Here is a 26,138-nt window from a genome sequence, read left to right as displayed (position 1 = left end):
TAAGTCTCCAAAACCTGGTTGAACACTTGAAATTGAAATTGCAAACTAATATATATATATATATATATGTATATATATATATATATATATATATATATATATATATATATATATATATATATATATAGACAAAATCCACGAAGGAAAGAGAAATAATGGAGTACTGCAAGGCCTTTCGACTTATCGTCTAAGTAACGGACGATAAGTCGAAAGGCCTTGCAGCAATTCATTGTTTCTCTTTCCTTCGTGATTTTGTCTATTTATATATTCATCACGTTCCATATTTTCGTGATTCAGTTATGTATATATATAGTATATATATATATATATATATATATATATATATATATATATATATATATATATACTATATATATATATATATAAAAGTGTGGGTGTGTGTGCATACATATTCTGTGGGGGACTGGGGAAAAATTATCACAGATTTATTAATGCTGAAAGAGCTTCCTTCTCAAACGCGCGTGCGCACACACAAAGACATACATTATATATATATATATATATATATATATATATATATATATATATATATGTGTGTGTGTGTGTGTGTGTGTGTGTGTGTGTTTGTGTGTGTGTATACATATATATGTATATATATAATGTTTATACAAACAGATTTATATACAGTATATTCATAAATGCATATATAGAATGAAAGCTGTTTCAACATCAATCAGTACGTGATCATTTTCCCCAGTCTAGTAAAGTTTCCTTCCTTCATCAGGAATTGATTAATTAACAGTTTACTTGCACTGTTACTGTTTCAGCAATACAATGGCCATCTCCAGTGAGCAAAGTGAGCAGACTACGCAAATTTATTTACATTTTGCAACCGTTTGTGGTATTACTCACAACGTTGACCATAGGATGGCTGAAACAGTAGCCGAGTGAGCACACCGTCATTAAAGGGATTCCCCTGCGCCTGGGGTCTAAAGGAAGAAAGGAAATCTTACAGAATGAAAAAAATAACATTCTTACAAACAGATTTAGTCTTTATTAAGAATTATCATAACGAATGATTATGCCATCAAAAACATATATATATATATATATATATATATATATATATATATATATATATATATATATATATATATATATATATATATATATATATATATATATATATATATATGTAATTGTAATAGCCACAATGCCCTCTTAACTTTCTCGAATTCTTCGCGGTTTTTTTTGGATACGCTTGTCAATACAAAGCCTTAAGATCCAAGTGCAAGAAATATGAAGAAATTCTGATGTCCGGTGGCGGGAAACGAACGAGATACCATTGTCGACATTGGTATCTCGTTCTGATTAGGGACCCGGTTCGTTTCCCGTTACCGGACATCAGAAATTCTTCATATTTCTTGCACTTGGATCTTAAGGCTTTGCAGTGACAAGCGTAACCAAAAAAACGTGAGGAATTCGAGAAAGTTAAGAGGGCATTGTGGCTATTACAATTACATTTGTATCTGGTAAAAAGTGACCAGTAGATTCTACACACACACACACATTATATATATAAAGTGTATCTATATACACCTATATACAGCCGTTCGTTGGGTGAGTCAGTAGAGCTTCGGACTGTCACTCGATGGGCCGGAGTTCAATTCCCCCGGCCGGCTGATGAAGAGTTAGAGGAATTTATTTCTGGTAATAGAAATTCATCTCTCGCTATAATGTGGTTCGGATTCCACAATAAGCTGTAGGTCCAGTTGCTAAGTAACCAATTTATTCTTAGCCACGTAAAATAAGGCTAATCCTTCGGGCCAGCCCTAGGAGAGCTGTTAATCAGCTCAGTGGTCTGGTAAAACTAAAGTATACTTAACTTTTTATACCTATATACGCATATATATATATATATATATATATATATATATATATATATATATATATATATATACATACGTACAATTTGAACCTATTGTCTCTACATTCATAATATAATACTGTTTATTGGGAACTTGTTTTATGGTGAAAGACCTGAAACAACCATTCCAAAGAAATTCTCAAGTTGCATCCTTGTGTTTATTCAGTCAGGTGCTGCTTTAAGTGTCTGAAGTGCGTGCTTGTATTTACGATGTTTGTGTTGGTAAATAACATCAACTTCAGCCACTTTATTACACATTCAACTTCTGCCATAAAAATTTCAGGCATTGACATTTCCATCCCCTATTTGAATGTTTTTCTCCTTTGTAAGTTCTTACGGAAATGCAAAGTAGCACAAACCAGTCTGTGAGAGAGAGAGAGAGAGAGAGAGAGAGAGAGAGAGAGAGAGAGAGAGAGAGAGAGAGTTTCGAATGTCTGGTCTATAATCAGCCAGCGCCTGCCATCATGACCAGTGCTTACTCTCAGACATCGCAGAAATTCCAGAGAAAGAGGTTTGGGAAGAGGAATTTTCCACAGCTTTGCGCTGTGTTTGTTTCTCATACTGTAGGCTCTACCTGTTCCAAAGTGAACTGTGAAAGCCATTAGTCTTTCACTCTTTTTCTTGCAATTTTTCCCCGCTTCATATTTAGAGGACGTAGGCCTTCTTATTACAAGTTTTACAGCCCATTTAGAATGTGATTCGGAGTCTTTCGTTCTCGAGAGAAAGAAGTAAAAAGTGAAGTCTCAATTTTATGAAGAGTTTCCCTTAGGCGTCGGAATGACTTATTTTGAAAACAATCTTTGTGTCTGCGTTATATTTAGCCCCGGATGCAAATACATCAACTTCCTGCGCGAATTGCAACCAGACCAGAGCTATCCATAAACACTATTATACGGCAAAAACAAAGATTGTCATCCTTATCTTAAAGTTCTTTTAAAGCACATAACTATGAGAAAGACCATGAAGTGGATTAGTGATAGCAATAAAAGTTGTGACATCTTCTCTCGCTCTCAACACGGAAACTTGGTAAAGTAAGCTATATTGATATATTTTCGTGACATCGTGTTGTGCAAGGAGAGAGCGGTAAGGACGAGGCACGGAAATCAGTAAGCAGTTACTATGTTCAAGCTATTCTTTTAGCTGGTAACTTGAGTACGAGTGATTTTATAATTTGCATCTATATCAATTTATATTAACTGATAATAAAAAACACTCTATGAAAACCGTAGGCCTACTGCCGCTCAAGGAGAAATAACTGAGCTGAATAAATTTCTGTTATTAGGTCCACGAATCGCAACACTTCGTAGTCATACGTTTTCTACGTATGTGAACCATTTTTCTACGAGACAGTTAACCAGCCACATGAAGAGACAGATAAACCAGACATTCAACTTCGTCGTCTTCAACAGCGTCGATCCCAAATCCGTCTAATGTTCGTGTGGTCACTCGGGGGGAGATCGAGGAAGCTCATCTTGGAGGGTTTGGGAGGGGGGGTTGGTTGGGGTTGATAGTCCACGGGCAGGAGGGAAGGAGCGAAGCGGGGGCAAAGAAGACATATTCTTAGCTAGGAATGCTGCCAAATAGATGGCCCTACCCACCTTCAGCACTGGGACCCCTCCACTTATTCCTCCCTGTACAACATGCGAGAGCATCTTCTCCCAGGCCCGAGTCTACTACCTACCTACCCTCGGCCTATCCAGTCTTGCTCGAACACTTCCTTCTTCATACGATAGTTCCTGCTATCCCGTCTGACGCACACACACACACACACACACACACAGAGAGAGAGAGAGAGAGAGAGAGAGAGAGAGAGAACCAAATGTAAGCCACGAACAAGTCGTAGGTAAGAATTTACATCTTCAACGATTGCTTACCATGAACCTGCCCTGGTCCAACTTGTTTTTGCTAAGAGAGAGAGAGAGAGAGAGAGAGAGAGAGAATCCAATGTAAGCCAAGAACAATAGTCATAAGTAAGAATTTACATCTTGAATGGTTGCTTACCATGAACCTGCTCTGGTCCAACTTGTTTTTTGCTAAGAGAGAGAGAGAGAGAGAGAGAGAGAGAGAGAGAGAGAGAGAAAGCTGCCGTTATTTTCAGTAAGAATATTAATACTAGATTGTAATCCTAATATAAAAGCGTTATATTGATCCCCAGAATATATATTTTCCCATCGGTAAAACTGACGAAATAAATAGAATTTTATTATGGGGTTGCGTGATATATATATATATATATATATATATATATATATATATATATATATATATATATATATATATATATATATATATATATATATATATATATATATATATATATATATATATATATATATATATATATATATATATATATATCACAAACCCCAAAAAATTCTATACAAAAATTACATTAAAAGGCTGAACGATCATTAAATATATCAGAAAAATCAACGCTAATATCTAATTATGTACAAATTTAGCAATGGAGCAAAATATATGTACATTAACAGTAATCCATGAACTTGGGTTAATCCAAAATGCTTACACCAACACAAAAGGAAGTAAACGACAGACTTTGTGCAGCAGGACCCATTTCGCTGCGTTATTAAGAGTACTTTGGCCGAAGCACGCAAGGATTACAAACGAAGAGACTATGGCAGTATATGTCGCACATTCCGAAATGAACCATAAACTTCTACAGTTCATACGATCAGCAAAATCACAATTAGACGTGTATTTACACCAGGTATGAGGTTGCAGGTCCAACCATTACTGATCACTTAATGTTTTGAATGGACATAAAATTCAGGCCAGAGAACAAGCACTGTAAACTAAGGAGTCATTCAGCGCTGAAAGGGAAATTAAAAGTAAGAAGGTTTTTAACCCTTTCACTCTATTTTCCTTTCCGTCCGATTGAAGCCGACTGATGCTGCCTCTTGCCAGCTCGTAAGAACTGCAAGTCTTTTCTGTGGTCTTTTGTTTGCTTTTTCCAAGTGTTCCTGCGTCATCTGGACGTTCTTGAAGTCGCGGAGCAACTTTTCATTCTTCGCCTGCACATTTCGCAGCTTACCCTCCAAAAGAACAAAGAACATTTTTCTCCATGCTGCTGGCCAGCCTTGCCATATCTTCCAGCCGGTGATCTTTCGCTTGCAGTAAATCATCCTGCTGGCTGAGCTTCATTTCTTTCTCTCGTAGCTGACATTGGAGGGACCAATTTTTCCCGACAGCTTTCCAACTTGCTCCTGCAGTTCTCGAACATTGAACTGGAGGCTTTCCTTCTCAGTCTGCAGTGGTTGAGTTCGCTTTCTAGTCCTTGGATTCGTTTAGTAATCAGGTGTGGATCCTTCCTTCTCCCGTCTCACGTAGTTCCGTCTCCAGCTGACCTGCAACTGAGCAGTGAAGCTCATTACTTTGTTTTTCAGGATATCACTTAGCTCTTGAACCCCGGAAGCATTCTTTAATCAGTCGCTTATGATCTGCTTTCATCCTCGTTATCTCATCTTCCAGCATATTTCGCGCATTTTCCTGAGTCGCCATCTCCTGCATCAGCTGCTTTTCTTTCTTGAGCAAAAAGATCTTGTCCTCCAAGATTTTCTGTTCCATCTTCTTGTTAAACCGTCCTGTGTACGACAGCATCTCCTGCTCTTCTTTTTGCAGTTCCTTCCTCTGCATCTCTCCCTTTTCTCTTTCCTTTCTGTTTTCTTGAAGAACATTTTCCAGGTCATGAATTCTTTCGGTTAAGTTGACGTTTAGCAGCGTCAGATTCTTCCTCTCTTCTCTTTCGAGACGAACTTCTCCCTGAAGTGCTTGAATTTTTCCATTGCAATCATCATCATCGATTTTCTGCTTCTTAATGTTATCCAGTATGTTGTCTGTTACAGCGTTAGCCAATCCAAAAACAACAACCAGAAGCAAATTCTTGATTCCAAAGGCGGTTTCCAGACCTGGGTCCATTTTGACGGATTCCACTGAGGCTCCAGCTGCTAAGCCGAGGCAAGGCAAAAGTTGTAGATCCATTTCGGGGTCTGTACCGACGGAACCCACTCTTCAGCTTATATTCACCTCCCTCTTACATTTTTCTTCCTGTGTTTTTCAGAAATTCATAAAGTTTTGCCAGGAAAAATTCCAATTTTTTTTCCAATTTGTGCATCAACAAATCCATAAAAATGTCAAAGAACGAGGAGACTCATCGTTATGACTTACACTTTATCAACATAACTCTTAATCCCGACCATCTTTATCATCTGCATATCATCAGAATGACTTTTATGCGATTCTCTATAAGCAAGAGTCCGTGCTGGCATAAAGCCAGCTTATTTTCAAACAACAACGTTTAACACCATACACCTGTCTCGGAACTACTGTTGTACCAAACGTTTCGCGCTCGCTCTCTCTCTCTCTCTCTCTCTCTAAATGATAAGAGTAAAAAGTTTGGGAAATTCTGTGTATACATACATTATATATATATGCGAAACGTTTGGTACAACAGTAGTTCCGAGACAGGTGTATGGTATTAAACGTTGTTGTTTGAAAATAAGCTGGCTTTATGCCAGCACGGACTCTTGCTTATAGAGAATCCCATAAAAGTCATTCTGATGATATGCAGGTGATAAAGATGGTCGGGATTAAGAGTTATGTTGATAAAGTGTAAGTCATAACGATGAGTCTCCTCGTTCTTTGACATTTTTATGGATTTGTTGATGCACAAATTGGAAAAAATTGAATTTTCTGGCAAAACTTCATGAATTTCTGAAAACACAGGAAGAAAATGTAAGAGGGAGGTGAATACAAGCTGAAGAGTGGGTTCTGTCGGTACAGACCCTGAAATGGATCTACAACTTTTGCCTTGCCTCGGCCTAGCAGCTGGAGCCTCAGTATAATATATATATATATATATATATATATATATATATATATATATATATATATATATATATATATATATATATATGTATGTATATGTATATATATATATATATATATATATATATATATATATATATATATATATATATATATATATATCTATGTATATATCTACCCAGGTCTGGAAACCGCCTTTGGAATTAAGAATTAGCTGGTGGTGGTTGTTTTTGGATTGGCTAACGCTGTAACAGGCAACATACTAGACAACACTTAGGAAGCAGAAAATCGATAATGATGATTGCAATGGAAAAATTCAAGTATTTCAAGAAGTTCGTCTCGAAAGAGAAGAGAGAGAAGACTCTATATGTGTACGTATATATATATATATATATATATATATATATATATATATATATATATATATATATATATATATATATATACATATATATATATATATATATATATATATATATATATATATATTATATGTATATATAGGCAAATGCCACGAAGGAAAAATTTAAACATCGGAGTGGTTGCTAGGCCTTTCGATCCATGGTCCTTTGCTTAGCTGACGAGCTTTACTGTAACCTTACTTTTATATTATTCATCAGTTTGCTAAGCAAAGGATTGTGAGTCGAAGGGCCTAACAACCACTCCGTTGTTTCACTTTTCCCTTCGTGGCATTTGCCTTTATATAAATTATATATATAATATATATGTATATATATAATATATTTATATATATATATATATATATATATATATATATATATATATATATATATATATATATATATATATATATATATATATATATATATATATATATATATATATATAAAATTCTAGGAAACATTGTTTGCTTCTGATTCAGCATCTGATAACAAATGTGATGATCCTGATCTAGTGGAAAGTGAGGATGATGTTGTTGTTGATGATGAGGAAGATAAAACTACACAATGATTGAAGCTGAATTGAATGGTAATACAGTTATTCCAAACAGTTGGATAACACAATGAATCTTACAGTAGACTCTCGTAAGGTAATTAGAGTTGAAAAGTTGACCCCTTAAGAATGCCTTGCTAAGTTTTTTCCCTGTGTAAATAGATGATCATGTAAGTGAAAGACTCGAATAAATATTTCTATTCTATGACAGCTAAGAGGCAACCTTTGCCTAAAAGGTCAAGGTATCATCAGTGGACAGATTAAACTTCCATAGAAATAAAAGCTTTTGCTGCAGTTCAAATGAAGTTAGTTCACAAAACCTACCACTGAAAGTTCTTTTAGTGAAAATAGCTTCATATTATATAAGCCAGGTTTAACAGCAGTATTTGATGGTCTATAGACAAGATGGTTTGTATCACTAAAAAAGATATCTATAGTATTAAGTACACATTTTGAAGTATAACATTTACACAATGTACAAAAATGTTGCAAATGTGGAACATGAATATAACGCACATTAAGAGTGCTCTTACAGGATTACTTGTGCCACTAACAAAGATCTCAGAATCCACCAAATTTTTTATTTTTTCCACTTTTTCCTTTCTAATAATTTTATTTACACATGATGTGCTATGTGTAAGCTAAAATAAAGTTTAATCTTGACAACATAGTGGTTATAGATGGAGTAAATATTTTATTTTATTAAACGCGAAGGATTTTCAATGTTTTGTGTAAAATGTGCTCCTATCTGGGAAAGAAAGTCAAAATAAATTCCGCAGCGAAAGGGTTTAGGTGTTATAACAGGAAAACCTCGCAGTTGCACTATGAAACAACTGTCAGGAGAGGGTGGAAAGAAATATGGAAGAAAGAGAATGTGCATGGAGTACAATAAAGGGAATGAAAGGGGTTGCAGCTAGGGGCCGAAGGTAAGCTGCAAAGAACCTAAGTAATGCCTACAGCTTGTGAGGTGCACTGAGGCACTATCCACCTACAGGGTCAACAATGCTTTGACCCCTTTCATGACAAGACAACCGCTATTTCTCGTCCCACCAACGACGCTATTCCACCAAAATATTCCTTGTAACTACTGTTTTGGATGCGCTGGCAGCTAGAAAAATCTGAGACCCGGATAAAAGATGCAATGAACTCCGCTCTCTCACTATTCAACCCTCTCCCAGTGGCATATCTCCCAGAACCACAATCTAAAATTGAAAAATAAGGAATTTTATGATAATGAGTAACATCAATCGCCAACCTTCTCCAAACTTCGGGAACATCAAGCTTTCCACCCTCATGAATGTGGGGCGCAGGGTCAATAGATTGACACTTCTCGCACAAATGCATGATCTTTTTCACTGCACCTCTAGTTACATTAGGAGAGACTTTCCTTGCCTAAAACGACGTGCGATTGACTCCCATATGGTGCATGTCATGCAATGTTCTCAAATCAAAATCTGCTGGAGCATCTACCTCAAATTTTCTTCAAAATTATCCTTAGCGTTAGCCAACCATTCTTTGCAGCTCTTGTAAGAACATCCGCTTTGTTTTTAGTTGTAGAAACCAACTTGACTGCAACAGTCAAATTAAATTCCACAATAAGGCTTTCCCAAGTGTCAAACGTCTCTTCACTAACACCTCAGTAGCATCTTTAGTCTGTATTCTCTTTTCTTCAGTGAGAACCGTACTTATCCAGCTGGTCACTGTTGCTGAATCTGTAATTATCACTATTCCAGACAGTCCCCACCTTATTGCCATGTTTACTCCTTTCATGGCAGCCTCTAATTCTGCTACATTGGTATGACTGAATTCTTGATTGTTTCCTTAAACACGCTGCATCTTCCACTATATTTCCATCAATCCAATGCAATATTGCCTGCATCACACCAAGCTCTCCCCTTGTCAACCCGAGGAACACAGCACTTTCCCTTAACAGGATCATCCCATCTCACCCTCAACAACACCTCCCGCAACATATCAACTGTCTCGGCACCAACAAAATCCTCCCATTCTAACCCACCCGCTGTCCTCTTACTGTAGCTACATGCCATCTGCAACCAACCAGCTATTGGGTAGTATCCCACCAGCTTTCCACATACTGAAAATAATTCCATTCGACTAAGATGGGTTAAGTCTTCCAGAACTGGGAGTTTATTACCTCTAAAAAATAACAATTCTCCCTGTTCATTCTTCTTCAATTTCAATCCTAACGCAGCCCCACCATCTAAGGGCTCAAGAGCTTTGGCAACTAACCCATAGTCGTTTATATGATTTATAATTCACCCAAGGTTACTTTGCTCTCATTGAGTAGAATATCATCAGTGTGCGACTTAGTTCCATCAAAGATACATTTGAGCTTGCCTAAAATAGTTTTCAAAATTTTTGCCATTATTCTCAGTGCTGAACTCAATCCAAAACCTAGTCTTGTCAGACAATATGTTCTACCTTTATAATTCACCAGTTGATACTGTGAGAGGGTGCTAAAGAAAAGAGCAGGCAGACGAGTTTTGCTAGTTTGTTGAGGAAGCAGCCCGCTTATAAAGCGGTGTACAGACGTCAATACAAAGACATACATACAAAGACATACAAGTGACATACAAGTGACCTGAGGTCAATCATTCATTATGCAAAAATAAGACAGGTACATACAGACAACATGACAATAAAAATAGTAGATTAAATACAAAGATACTCTGTAACATACACAATAGACAAGGACAAATATGGATTGGTAATGAATGTACAATTACATAGAAAAAATAGGGCTGATTATCCTGACCTAAGGTCAGGAGAAAAGGTACTATAGAAAACAGGAGGTTCTTCACAGGAAACCCGTTTAGCGGGGACTTTACAATACTTCCAAAGCCCTTCCACAAATCTGAATTGTAAATAAGCAGATTTTAGATCAACTAAGGTTTCAGTCCTCTGTTTGCCTCCATTCTCGAAGGGTTTATTTACAAACATCAGTTATTTCATCCCTAGTAAGACAACTCACATGAGCGTTCAGCTCTCGAAAATCCAATACGGGTCTTATTTTATTCTTGGTAGGCTGAACTCTCATGTGAGTTGTCATACAGGGGATGGAATAACGATGTTATTTCATCCCCTGCAAACTCTTCTCACAGCAATCTATTTCATTAGTGAGAACTGGTGGACTAGACTTCCATATCCAGTCCACTGTCCAATATTGTCCATCAAATGTAGCATTAGTCTTTATCTTTAATTACTTCAACAGTCTCCTCTAATTGTGAACTTTCTGTTTTGCTTACTGGTTGCTCAGCAATTATTTCAAAGGTCTCCTCTAATTGTGAACGTTGTTTTGCTTTCTGATTGCTCAGCAACTGCACACAGCTTCTGACCCCAAACTATACTGTCCCACCTGCAACTACAACACCACCCACGTGATCAGTAGCATCTACACCCAACACCACCTCAATACTGGGTAGGATGTTTTAGTCACTACAGCTTCAACGTCAATCTTAACTCCTATCCAATTTGCACTTGACGTCTCCCTTGACATTTCACTTTTGAGCCATCAAAAGCCATCATGTAACTTATCCCTGCACAGTGTCCAACAATATTTGAACACAACTGTTACTGAATACCTAATACTACCGTTCACCTCAACATCAATAATTGGTAGCGAAAGCGCCCTTAGTCCTTAGTTGGGTGACTGGTGGCGCACCAGACACCCGAAGCTCGTTTCCCTGATTGTATCGTGATGCTATATGCCCGGGGCTGCATTGTCCGGGCTTACCACATCTACAACATATAATGTTTTTACACCTACACCCTGTGTTACAATATTTCGCCATATGTGCTCCTCCACAAATGAAGCAAAATCCTTTAAATGAACAACTACTGCTCTGTTCACGATTCTCATGTTTGACAGTGGCCTGGCCGAAAGGTCTTACTGCTGCAGCTACAGACTCGCCCTTACTTGCTGTTGGCACTCTTGCCCTTGATAAGATATCACTCATATTCATATCAAAAACACCACCAATCTGTTGTAATTCAAAAGATATTTTGTCAGGAAAACCATTAATAAACGATAAAACAACCAACTTTTCCAGGCTAGTACCTGAGAAACCAGTTAATGCACCCAACCTTCTCAGCTCTTTAGCATATACGTCTACAGGTTCACCAGTCCACCTCTTTTGTGATAATTTTGTAAAAGTTCTGAACGCACAGTAAACGCCCTAATAGCTTTCGCTCAATAGCATCAGTATCAGACTGCTGTGTATCATTTAACTAAATAAAATTAAAAGGCGTCGCCCTCTGAGTATAAAGGCAAAAAAACTTGCTACATCCGAAATTTTCTACAGCCTGGCTACCAGTTTAACTTTCTTCAGCCATGCTAATACATCTCTCTCACCGGTAAACGGTTTCAACATTTCACTTGTCACCTTGGACGCCATAATAATGCCTAGATAACTTGCAATCTCTTACCTTATTACGATGGAAGAACGGCCTCACAAATGTCCTAACTAGATATGCCGACACAATCCCTAAGAGCGCGTTCACAACCCACCTATCATAACGCCATGAATCCAAAATTCCGACAGACGTACTCAGTCACCCACCCGCTAACCTCCCCATCTAGTTGCCAGAAAGAAATAGCTGCCAATAATTCTAAAATCTACCACAATTTATATTATTCGATTCAAAGTAAGAAAAAACGTGTATTTTTTTATATGTATAACAAATACCGGTTTATGTTTTTATTAAACGATATATCTCATAGATTGGTGTTAACAAGAAAATGAAGTATGGTAGCCTAGGCAATACCTGTGCCTTCAAACTATTCATTTGGCAAGACGCCATATCATTTAAACATTATTCTAAGCACAACGTAATTTTGAATATATAAAATTAATTTCTCTATGGTAGAAGTTATCGAATCGTCATTCCAAGGAAAAAAAATAGCCTTTAAGGAATGGTAAGAAGGAAAAGAATCTTGCCCAAGCAAACGATAGGCTTATACTTTATGATTCGGCGGGTGTTTTTGTTGTTTTGTCCTTTTATGAAGAACTTTATTCCAAATAAATCAAAATCCTTTACTTTAAATGCAATAGACCTCAAAACAATAATATTCTGAAATATATTTCACAATAATAATTAATATACTTGTAATGAAATTACTTATTCTATAGTAATCAAACGAGTGTCGGAGAGAGAAAAAACTATACTCTACTGCAAGTCAAAAGAAGTAATAATGGACTGCCAAATGGATTTTGATTAAAAAGAAGAAATCATAAATCATTTGTATGATAATGGTTTGTCTAGGACAACTGATTACATTACTTCTAAATGCCTCAGATTTCAAAATGAGCAGTGAAATATCATTTTCCCCTCCACGATGTAAAGATCTACTAAAAGGAGTGGAAATTGAGCTATTCTTCTACTTTGCAAGTAGTGCGTAACTGATTTAGTGTGTTGATTTTCATACCGTTTATCAAATTTAGCCGAACTATTACAATTCGAAATAAATCAATAATGATTTCAATGTACTCAATATGCATGTTGGAATACACAGCGCACATAAAACACGCTCGTAAAACTAAAGCCAGTTCTGGCTGACTTGAAGTAGATACTTGGTACTAATCATGAAGGAAAATTAAGTTCGTTGTGGGCTATTCATTTACTTAATTACACTTAGTTTAGATAATCACGGATAGAGACGAGCTAGGTTATTCTCCTCTGGTAAAGACTAGCCCTGTATGTCTCTTATATTTTCCTCGATTAATACAGTCTATAGTCTCACTATATTTATGACACACACACATATACATATACATATATATATATATATATATATATATATATATATATATATATATATATATATATATATATATATATATATATATATAGTAGCTTTTAGACAGTGGTAGGTCAGAGCCGATTCAAGGTAGTTTTTTTAAGGATGAGGATGCCAGGATGTTCTTTTCACCAATGCAGGTTTAAACCCACTAAAGAACACTAATTACGAGACACCTAATTCAGCGCTGTTATGTGTGTGTGTGTGTGCGTGCGTCTCTGGTGCAACGGCAGCATGTTTGCCTCACTGGTAAGACGACCCTAGTTTTAGTTTCTGGCGAGAATAGAGTGATTTAGGTTTGTCCATTTACATTAATTGCGGCTATGGTGACATAAGCACTGAACTAATTTGTGCTCTATGGTGAGTTTAAACCTGCAATGGTGAAAAGAACGTCCTGGCGCCCTCATTCTTTAAAAAAAAAAAAAAAAAAAAAACTACCTTGGAATCGGCTCTGACCTACCGCTGTCTAATAGCTACCAGATAGACAGTTCACAGTTTAGTACTTTCACTGCGATGGACGAGTTTGGTGGTGCTAGAGTTAGTCATTTTTCTTTGCGAAAAGTACTATGCTCCGTGCAATGTTAAAAAAAAACACCTTAGCCTTATATCCCGTGCAGACGACATATTTGGTTGTCTACTGCCGACATCAGTTGGAGATGCAGAAAACACATTGCTGAAAACTTTGCCACATCAGTGCATATTTTGGTAAGCTTTCGGTATTTTCGTGACCTTTAAGGCTAGAGTTATGGTATATAATTAGGTTTTATGATGGCAGATGCATTTTTTGCCGTATAGAACTATATAGTTTGTAGGATTTACTTAATTCTCGACAAGGAAGCTTCGTTACCGAGAGGTAAGATTTGTTTACACCTGCTAGCTGGAGTGTAGCCTACTAGGCTTACAGGACATTCCTCTTGTTTTTGATGGTATGTGACTCGGAAATTTGGTTAAATAATTATGTTTTACGATTAAAACTAATATTTTGTCATACAAAACAATACTGAATCAGGATTAGCATACAATTCTTCAAGTGTATTGAGCTTACCAAGAATGAGTATTTGTTTACATTCATAAGCTGACTGTTGTTCACTATCCCTTTAACTTGATCTTAGCCTCTCTTGCAACATCAAGCCTTTTTACGCTTTTCTTTGAAAGCATTTTGATTATGATTGTGATGATCTTGTGTTGTGGTAAACGAAGATGATGATGATGATGCAATGATGATGATATTGGAAGTTAAATCAAATGATAATAATTCTAAACAATTTGATAATATGAGAGAATATAGACTTTCATAAGGTAACTGGTTTTAAAAACTTAAATTCAAGTGAATACTTTGCTATTTTTTTTTCTCAGGAAATATGATCATACTGCAAAAGAATCAAACAAATATTTCAGTTCCATGTTAGTTAGCAAGCAGACTTTACCTCAAAGATCATGGTATCGTCAGTGGATAGATTTAAAAACCTTGGATTTAAAAGCTTCTGTTGAGTTAAAATTGCAATTGGGTTAGTATCACATACCTACTATTGAAAGTTATTTTTAGTGCCATTAGCTTCACATGATCGATTGATTATAGCTACTTAAACTGGCGTCACAACACCTAAGTTATTGACGCGTCACATGAGAAACACCAGGTTTCAGAGCAGCACATGGACAGGTTTCAATGTATAACTGAAGCAGCATTGGTTGGTAGAAATATATAACATTCAGAATCTGCTAGTAAATAAGGTTAAAAAAATCAAGGAAACAGAAGTTTACTGCTTGTTAGAAGGGTAACAAGGGAACATATTTCAAAGACGTGGTTGATTTTTAAACCCTGTTGAAGCAAGACTGAGAGGTTTTTTCCAGCACATGTGGACAAAAATCGCAAACCTCAGTTGCCAAAAAAGACTTAATTCCTACCTTTATGTAAAGTATACAAGAATTGTTGGCAGACTGAAGACTAATTGATGCTGTAGAAAAAGGTTGTTTAGTAATTTTTGTATGTTTTCCAATTTTCTCCTTTTTGTAACCTATTCGTATTGAAGCAGCCAGCGTATTATTACATATTTTATGATATAGCAAACACAAATAGAGGCTACTGGAAGTGTTATCAATGTGGAAAAATAATATGTCATACATAGACTGTGAACGGAAAGGATTGCTAGTGCTACTAACAAAGACCACAGAATCCAAAGTATTATAATTTTTTTCCACTTTTCAATCACTTTTTTTTTGCACAATGGGCTACTTGTAAGCAAAAGTAGTGCTCAGTTTTGAAAATATATGCCTTAAAGATGTTATCAAAAAATGCTCATTACACTGAAAACATCTACACCTGTTCATGTGAGATGTGCTCCTAAATGAGAATGAGGACCAAAACAAATTCTGCAGCGGGAAAGGTTCAGTCAACAGAGGTACGATGAATTATTCGCGAAAAGAGCTCGAACCATTCCAACCCGAGATCTTTGGACTACCCTGGTCTCACCAGCTCTGAAAATAGGGAAGAAAAAATTCAAAACATTTCGTGTCAGAGGAAAAAAAATATTTAAACAAGCACAACCGAGGGCAAAAGAGAAAGAGCAAGGGGGACCGTTTCGAAGTTTACATGTGTGTGTGACCGAGTAACTCCAGCTGCATTTTCGTTGTATAAATATTTGTGATTACTTTTTCCTTTGCTGTGAATGCTCCACTCTGGTTCCATTCTATATAGATAAAAATTATATATATATATATATATATATATATATATATATATATATATATATATATATATATATATATATATATATATATATATATATATATATATATATATATATATATATATATATATATATATATATATATATTAGATTAGATGAATATATAATTGTAATAGCCACAAAGACCTTGAAAGGGCGTCAAATCGCCTCGCCATTCTTGTTTCGTTCCTCATATGTACATTAATCACGTCATATATGTTATTTGTTATTATTTCAGATTCTTTATGTATCTCATTGTATGCATTATTGTACGGCCTTTCTGCCGATATGTATATCTGCCTTTTACACGTTCTGTAACGCATTATATTGTTATGCCTTCTTATGCCTGTTAACAAACACAATTTCTGTATGGACGCAGGGGGGCCTCAGGTCGCCCGCTACCTTTCCGTCCACTTTCCGCATTATAAGCACCTGTCGAGAATAATAAAGAATTACGGGCTGCTCTAGGAGCAAGAGCCCGTGCTGGCACAAGGCCAGCTAAATCTAAAACAACAACAACATAATAAAGAATCAGTCTTTCCCTTCTGACATTTCTTGAACCTCACAACCTCTTAACTTGTCACAAGCGTATCCAAAAAGTGTGAAGAATTCGAGATGTTAAGAGGACATTGTGGCTATTACAATTATATATACATATATATATATATATCTACATATATATATATATATATATATATATATATATATATACATATATATGTATATATATATATGTATATATATATATATATATATATATATATATATATATATATATATATATATATATATATATATATATATATATATATATTGTTACATGCAGGAGCTTGGTTGATGAGTTTATTAATTAATTAACATAATTTATGAGGCCATGAGTGCCAAGGACACACGTAACCTGTCCTTTAAAGCTAAAAATTAACCTCAAAGACAGACAATTACTTAATGGGATAAGGTCGCCAGTCGAGAAAGGAAAACCCGACACAGAAAGAATATGTAGTTAGCAAGGAAATTACATGAACAATCACCCACCTTCGGACACAGTCAATTTTCCCTTTGCGTCACATAAGGTTTTAACGCAACGGATTATATTGTATGCAATTTAGTACTGGTAAAGGCTGTTTCTCTTCCGAACAATGGGATCGAGACATAAGGCTGCCTGCATGCTGAAAATTACTTACTTAACCTTCCCTAATTGCTAATTACTGCACGGGAATAGTTGAGTGTCGCTAAGCAATACAAATTATTCTTACTCTAGACTTCGTAAAAGTAAATGAGATAAATTTTGTTATCATAGATGGTGGCGAAGAGGGAAAACAAAGAAATGGAAATACAGACAGAGATACCAGTGAATCAACTAAACTTTGCTAAATTTCCAGACTTACCTTCAAGTAGGCTGCCTGCGCACTGCAATGGATGCCCAAGAGTTCTGGGATTATTTCGTCCTTCACTTGGTAAATAAAAGACGGGAAAGAGACAAAGGGGCCGAAGAGTTGGAAGCACAGACGCGTGCTTCCCGTACTACAGTTTTCTTCTATCTGACCTCTTTCGGTCAAAAACAAGGTGGCTGGGAGCGCCCAGGCCTTTTTCCATCGCCCCAGGCAGCCTGCAAATTTGACAAAGACATCGCCAAATGCATAGGACAAAGCAGAAGACAGCTTAAGACCACCTTTATTAGAGGTTACTGGGTGAAAACCCTCTCTGTGGGTTAGGCCCCTAATGTTAACAAAGACGTTATTTTTTTGAAATGCCTAGCCTACCCTGCTTGGACAAAGACGTCTTCCTGTCGTTGTTAGAATAATATTCTACAATAAAATGCATAGAGGGCGAACAGCAGAATATTTATAAATATATATATATATATATATATATATATATATATATATATATATATATATATATATATATATATATATATATATATATATATATATATACTACCAGTGTTAGGCTTCAATAAGACAGGATGGTTTAGATTTAAGATTCTTTCATTTGCTTAGTACAAGCTTTCGGAGATATACAGTCTTCTTCATCAGGTATGATGCACTGATGAAGAATAAAGATTGTCTTCAAAGCTTGTACTATGGAGAGTAGAGAATCTAAACCATCCCGTCTTATTGAAGCCTAACACAATATATATATATATATATATATATATATATATATATATATATATATATATATATATATAAATCACCAAATAACCACATAGCTTCAGTGTGTTTATATATATATACACACTGAAGCTATGTGGCTATGTGGCTATTTATATATATTTATATATATATATATATATATATATATATATATATATATATATATATATATATATATATATATATATATCAAGAGAGAGCACAAATTAAACGTAAAGAAAACTGGAAGGAAAAACTTTGCTACCGTCTTCGTGTGCCAAATAACTAGAGCAGATTTTATGCAGCCTACATAAGCGTGCCAGATGTTTTCATTGCATTTATTTCTGAGAGGACCGTTACTTTTTTCATGTCTAGTAAAGAAAAGCTATCATTAGACTTTTAGCTAAAACATTCCATATTTAAATCTGTTCATACGTTTACATACGCAATACACGAGCACATGCATTAATATATATATATATATATATATATATATATATATATATATATATATATATATATATTGTATGTACATACACAAACATATACATACTCAAACATATATATATATATATATATATATATATATATATATATATATATATATATATATATATATATATATATATATATATATATATATATATATATAGTGTGTGTATGCTACGCTTTAGATTTCATTGTTCAATGTTAAATTTTCTTATTCCGGCCAGAAATCCGTTCGGAAACTCATCTGATGTAGGAAAGGATCAAGATGAAGATCCTATATTGAAAAAAATTGGCTTAACCGAAGCTATAACGATTTATATACGGCATTCTAAACATCTTGAATTGTGTATTAGAGGGAAGTGTAAAAATACCATGTCATATTCCACTTTTCCAATTTCCCTCTTGTATAAGAAACTGAAGTAACGCTGAGCTGGTAAAAAGTGTATCATCGGTAGAGTTATTCTCGCCATGCTCTTGCTGCCGACCTGACAGAGAATTCGCAGTGGTTCTTCTTTCAAGCTGATCACTGAATTTCTCCCGCGTTTTAAACCCGAGTTTCTGATAGACGACTTTCGGTGATTCATCGAATCAGTTAATCATACTTAGTGAGCTGTTCAGTTGCCTTAGGTCTTGCCAACGGTCACAGTACTTTTTTAGTGTGCCACTGCCACATCCTCCTTCACGAGCATGAGTCACAGGCAAGGACGAAGACATCTCGCTAGTGGGAACTGAGCTTAGTATTTGTGTCATCATGTGCCTTCATTCATATTTATTGACCGAATTTGATGAAAGATTTCTATGCTGTATTTTCTTGACAGAACCACCATGGTTACTGAAACATTTGCCAAACGGTAAACTTCTTGCATTCAATTTTTTCGACTTTATACAGGAATTTCCTTGTTCGAGAAGGCCATTGAAGTGAAGAAGAGCTTGTAACAAATCCCAAAAACTTTGCGTGTTATTCCATTACAAAATGAATCGTTTGTTTAACGCTCCAACCAAACGCTGAGAGAACTTGTGTGAAGTCTTTCTGAGAAACAGAAACGTAACAGAGTAAGTCGCACAGCCCAAGGGAAAACAACAGTGGGATTCCCGTGGGGAAAAAAAAAGAGGTTCTTCAGTAATGCAGGTGAATGCAGCACGATGGAAAGCAGAGGGGTGAAAGCTGTATACTGTTGTCTTCAAGGCTATAAACCCTATGCCAAGGAACCTGACTGAAATAGCGATACCACAAGGTATGCAAGGAATCCTCTTGCCAAATAACTTACTAGATTCTGTCTACATTCACTTCCCTTCAATAAAAGAAAAACAGACACACACACATACATTGAATTAAATTCGTAGAATACAATAAGGAAATCAGTGTGAAAGGTACTGAGCGAAGAGAAACGTGCCACTTGTGCTTCGTAGGCACCTCGGTAATCAGCGCGCCAGTAATCGCGGATGTCATGGCGACCCTTGTGAGTCAACACCAGAGATGACGATGTATCTGAATGACAACACGGTTGAGTTGATGAGGCATCGCGGAGCCGCTTGTGGTTGATTAGTCGCCGAATTACAGCGAAGGAAGAACTAGAGAAAGATTGTTCTGAAAAATCTCTCTCTCTCTCTCCCCCTCTCTTTAAATATCTAACAATGTGTGTTGTTGCTTTAGTCTGATGTGGCCTTATGCCACCTGAATTCTTGCTTTTGGGCAGCCCGCAACATTGTATGAGACTGTGATTTCCGATGAGAAACCGCCAAACACTCTTTTCGGTGACTATTACTCGTTGCTGCTATGGGAGGGTTTGGAAGGCTAAAAATAATAAGTGAGAAAGAGTAACAATAATCAGTCTGGGATAGAAGAATGGAAAGAAATTGAGCGAAGTAGAAGAAGGGGAAATTTGGACAAACCCAGTTACTAATTTTTCGATTATTTAAAGGCTTCACTCTTCATTCTCGCGTACTCCGCATTCCCTCGTTGACTGACGGGAAACTCTCTAAACTGGCATTACAGTAACTATACTCTCTTTTTGGCAAAAGATACATACAGTTGATACATACAGTTTTTTTAAATCATTCATTCAGTCCATATGTATTTGTAAATACATTCCCTTTTTAAATTGATAAAATTGGTAAAAACAATAATAAAACTGATCATTGAAATAATGTATAGAGAAACCTCTTTTCCCTATATACAGAAGTTATCGCTTTCTAACTTACGCCATTTCCTCTGCTTAGAATGTTTGAACGTTCGTCTGGCACGTAGCGAGGATCTTAGATAATAAAGAAAAAATGGATTCTGACACCTGTCCCTTTTTTTATGATAAGTCCCACATCGTTTACACAAGCAGAGTCGACTCTTCCTGTGATACTAGAGCTCTGGCAAATGTAAAGGAAGATCAAATATACTTCATTTTTTATCAGTTCAACTTTTTTCTCCCTTTTTTGCGCTCAGGGCAATTCTAGGAGACTCTGGAGTCACGTTGCTCATCAGAATTGCAGACAGTCGTCACAGGACAAACCTTCTGAAGTATTCTAATCACAAAGTGATAGATAGATACCCCTCTTGCTCTCTCATTGTAGAAAGAAGAGGCAGTCTGTTAACACTGGAATTAACCATTCAAAATTCTACATTTTAAGCAGTAAAGACATTTTATAATTAATTATAAGCGCGTTGATATATTGTTTTTCAACATTAAATCTATCCCCTGACGAGTGATGACTCCAGAGAAAAGTAACAACAGGGTCAATATCACAGTCAATTGTAGCTATTCAAACGCGGATAAACCTATCGTTCCCCATTCTTTTCACATAACCAAACCATCGCATTATTTTACCCAAGGGAACTTTTTACCACTTTTCATATCTTCACATCTCTCACTCTTTCAATTCTTCTCATACCATATACACCACAAAAACATTTCATCTTAATAGCTTCAACCTTCTTTTATATGCAGTCAGTATCCCCACTTCCCTTCCATCAAGGAAATTTGACCCTACAATTCCTTCACTTAGATGCTTAAAGTCTATTCATAATCTTCTACACACAACTTGCTATTATTCTTTCTTCACGTATTCTGTCATACTTCTCCTGCCATCCTGCCATCATCATACATGTTAACTCTCAAAAACAAAATCTACCGTTTTCATTCCCGTACTACCCATGTTAACATTTATTGATCCATATTCCTAGTTTCTATGTACCTGTCTAACCTTACTCTTTCACACCTTTTCATCTTGCAAATAATTTCATACTCTTCCAGTGGTCTCTGCAGTTTCTTTTCACTGTAGCCAGTCGGTGCCATCTGTGTCACTCATTCAGCATTCCATTCCTGACACATCTTATCCCACAAGTTTGCACCTACCGCACATCTACAGTGCTTTTATAGCCTCGCTGCATCACTCCAACATATAGATATTAAACAGTCGTGGACATAATTATATGGCACTCTTGTCTCATGTTCATCCCTCACCTACAAATGCTTTGCTTCCATCATAAAAATTTGGTATCACTCTGTACAATTTATCATTATCAACACCCTCTACATTGCCTATTTATCAACTCTCTCATGAGCTTTCTCTAGGTCCTGGGTTTCTCTTTACTTTCAAACTTCTCACATAACGGTTTCATAAAAAAATAAAAAAATTGGTGCACTGTAGGCATTACTTTCTGGTCTTTGTAGCGTCCCTTCGGCCCCTAGCTGCAACGCCTTTCATTTCTTTTACTGTACCTCCATTCATATTCTCTTTCTTCCATCTGACTTTCCACCCTCTCCTAACAATTGCTTTTTAGTGCAACTGCGAGGTTTTCCTTCTGTTACACCTTTCAAACCTTCTTGCTGTCCATTTCCCTTCCAGTGCTGAATGACCTCTTGGGTCCCAGCGTTTGGCCTTTGGCCTAAACTCTGTATTCTCTACAACCTCCATAGCATACTAAGTAACGTTATGCCCTTACAATTCTTTATCACCTTTACCCTGATACAAAGGAACAATTATTCTGCTCGCCCTTTCCTTGGTAATCTTTCCCTCATCCAAACAAACCTTACATACCCTGGTAAACCACTCTAGACCAGGGTTTTCAACCTGGGGTACGAGTACCCACAGGGGTACGTGAGAGGAATTTTGGGGGTACGTGACAGGTTTCTCAAAATACTTCAGTGTTGAATAGCTGCAAACCTGTTTGTAGAAAGTGGCCTACATGTACTAGGCTAGATGTATCCTCCACTAGAACCAAGACACTAAGTGACAACGTTAACAATGAAACTCTCGGAGTTACGTCACTTGAGAGAAAGCTCTCTTGGACTACACAATTTAAACTTAATAAACTAAGTAAAAAACCATGCATTTCTTTTTACCCTTCCTGATGCTGCAATTGTGGGAAAGGGGTACGTGACCAATAGTGAAAGATTTCAATGGGTACATAAGATTAAAAAGGCTGAGAATCCCTGCTCTAGACCTTCGTTGCTGTCCCTCAGTACGTCATTTGTAATCCTAACCCTATGTACACACATCCATCTGGTTCCTGTTAGAGAAAAGATGTCCTTCATGATTTCTTTTAAAATTCTAAAGTAATTTTGAGGGAGTACACTCAGAAGAAATTCCCATAGTGTAAGTCTTGAAGCAGCTGGAAATATAAATTCATTCCCTTTACAATGCGTCATTTTCAATTCTGGTTGAGTATAATTCAGTCTCTCTTTCGTGATACTCTTATTGTGATAATTGGTTCTACGCTTGCGACATTTTTTATCCCATCCTTTTTTGGCTTTGAAAAGAAACAGAGCTCGACTTACTGTACTTCCATAATTTTTCTTTTTCGTTCAGTGTTTTGATAATCAATCGTAGTACACAGCCTTCAGGATGATTATTCATTTGCAGCAGATACATTTACTAATTACCACCATCTCTCTCCCGGCAGGTCAAATGTGAGGAGGAAGGGCAGCGAGTCCCAGGAGAAGCCTCCTTCAGGCAGATCCTCCAGGTCGGCCTCGAGGGCCAAAGAAAATGAGCCTCCCCGGGGTCGTGGGAAGGGTCGATCGAGAACCTCATCGAGGGACGTCTCGGCGGACGACGAATGTTCCAGCAGAGGCGACGACTGGTCGAACAGGAGCATGGATGGTGGGTCGAGTCGAGGAGACGATTTTTCCAGTCGCGGGAACATCTCCAGGGAAGGTGATGCCGGGTCCCTGCCAGAAGAAGCAGCAACCGCGGAAGGGGCAGTAGCTTTGGAAGCCTCTGCCGCGGCCGCCGAGGAAGCCGAGGACAAGAATGAGGGCTGTTTGAATGTGTCTAAAATCGCTGGCCAGGTTAGTCTTATGTCTAATTTGACTAGACTTGAAAATATGCGCTGATGAGCATCCGAAACCGTCACCGTCGGTGCATCATCTTACACTGGCGTTCATTTCTTAGCTTAAACAAAATACAGCAATTAACCACAACACTTCTTGACGATATGTAACAAGGCTAATTAACGAGTTCAGCAGTAAAAGGGTGCTATGTCACATCCATCTCCTCTGAAACTGGTCCTGATTTTTTCATAGACCTTCAGATTAAGGGGACATGATTCATTGGTTTAGAAACAGTAGGGTTTACGTCGATGTTTTTATGTAAATATGTTTTCCTGAGAGGATGTAGTCTGATACTTTAATTAATGATAGCATTTGAGGATAATTGGTCGAATTTAAGCACACTTACTAGAGTCATGAATGAAGCTAACAATTTTTATAGAGTACCCTAAAAATACCACCATTGATACCAAAATTTCAAGACCGACATTATCACTTTCATCACCGTTATTATCATTGCCCTAAAACTGACATTTCATACCACAGTTTTAATTACAATAGTGTTGCGCACGCGGCCTAAACTTGTCCTCCAACCTGAGCTGAGTGAAGTGTAACGTCGAATACAAAATAAAAGATGAAAATAAAAAGAACAAGCTGACCGGGTCTTTCGTTCAGGGATCGAGCCTGAACAAAAACATAAATAGTAAAAAAAATTTTCTTTGCTTGAAATCGTGTGTTAGCGTGAACGCCATTCTAGTGATCTGGGAATCCTTTAAATATGCTTATTTTTTGTCATTCCTCTCGGTTCGTAGTACCATAAAGAAGCCCAACCCGAGGCAAATTACAAAACTGTCAGAGAATGAAATGAAGGAAGAAGTAGGAGACAGGCACAACAAAAGCAGTGCAAACAGACTACGTAGACCAGCAAACCCGCATCAGTTTGAAACACAACAAAAGGCACTAGAACTTAATCAAGTTTTCATTAATCCTCAATTGGAATATGTGTGTATATATATATATATATATGTATATATATATATATATATATATATATATATATATATATATATATATATATATATATATATATATATATATATAGTCACGAAGTAATCAAGTACCTGGTTATTACACAAATATTGAGACCAAAAATTTACCTCACTTCAGGCAGATACCTGAAACCTCATAACAATAATTTTAAGGCTGAATACTCTAAAGGTAACAGTGATCCCTTAAAACTTGCTTAACACTTGGAAAAATCAACCTAAGTTTATCAAGTTATAGGTGAGGTAACAACTGTTGATAAACAAATAAACTAGGGGAAAAAGGGCATCACTCTATCAAATACTATAATTTTTTCCCTGGTTCTATTTCACTTCGATAAAATCAAAGGAGAACAACACAGATATATCACTTACCTTGAACACACACAAATATCTCTAATCACTGGTGGTCAAAATGAAACACTGCGCTTTTAAAACTTTAAACAAACAAATTTATTTCTAAGTTCAAAAGTTATAAGTAGAGTTCACAATCTCAAAAAGATTTACTATTACTTGACAACAACGTAAGATTTAATTATTTTTTAAACAAAATTAACTCACAAATCTTTAATTTATCAAGAAATCAATTTAACTAAGCAAAATTCGAACTATTAAAACTCACTCCAAATTGTAAAAGAAATCTTAAAAAATGAAATCAACACAAGTATTCAGTGAACTCTTATGAAATGAAATCAACACCAGTAAAGTGCTAATTAAATCAATGTTAAATCACCGACACAAAATTTTGGACAACACTGTGAAATTATAAACACATAAGCTCAACAGAATAATGTGAAAATAAAGACATATTAAAATTTTATATGCCCCAGAAAATATACCAAAAGCAACTTCGCTAAGACAAAATATGTGTAAATCTTCCAAAAGATTACCTCCACTTTTAAAAAGATTAAATTCACCTCTCACCAAAAAAAAAAAAAAATTACTATCTTTCACCAAAACAACACTTCAGTTTTTA

General features: G+C 36.2%; 1 protein-coding gene across 1 annotated transcript in view; it reads left to right on the top strand.

Annotated features, from left to right (window-relative positions):
* The window catches only part of LOC136832314 (trichohyalin-like), a 110,584-nt gene that overhangs the window by 21,259 nt on the left and 63,187 nt on the right, over positions 1–26,138 (top strand). Inside the window, 1 exon segment of the mRNA XM_067093224.1 lies at positions 23,753–24,140. Coding sequence (XP_066949325.1) covers positions 23,753–24,140 — 388 coding nt within the window.

Source organism: Macrobrachium rosenbergii, chromosome 4, assembly GCF_040412425.1.
Source record: "Macrobrachium rosenbergii isolate ZJJX-2024 chromosome 4, ASM4041242v1, whole genome shotgun sequence".
Taxonomy (NCBI): domain Eukaryota; kingdom Metazoa; phylum Arthropoda; class Malacostraca; order Decapoda; family Palaemonidae; genus Macrobrachium; species Macrobrachium rosenbergii.
The sequence above is the reverse complement of the archived record's forward strand: the minus strand, read 5'-3'. Positions and strand labels throughout refer to the sequence as shown.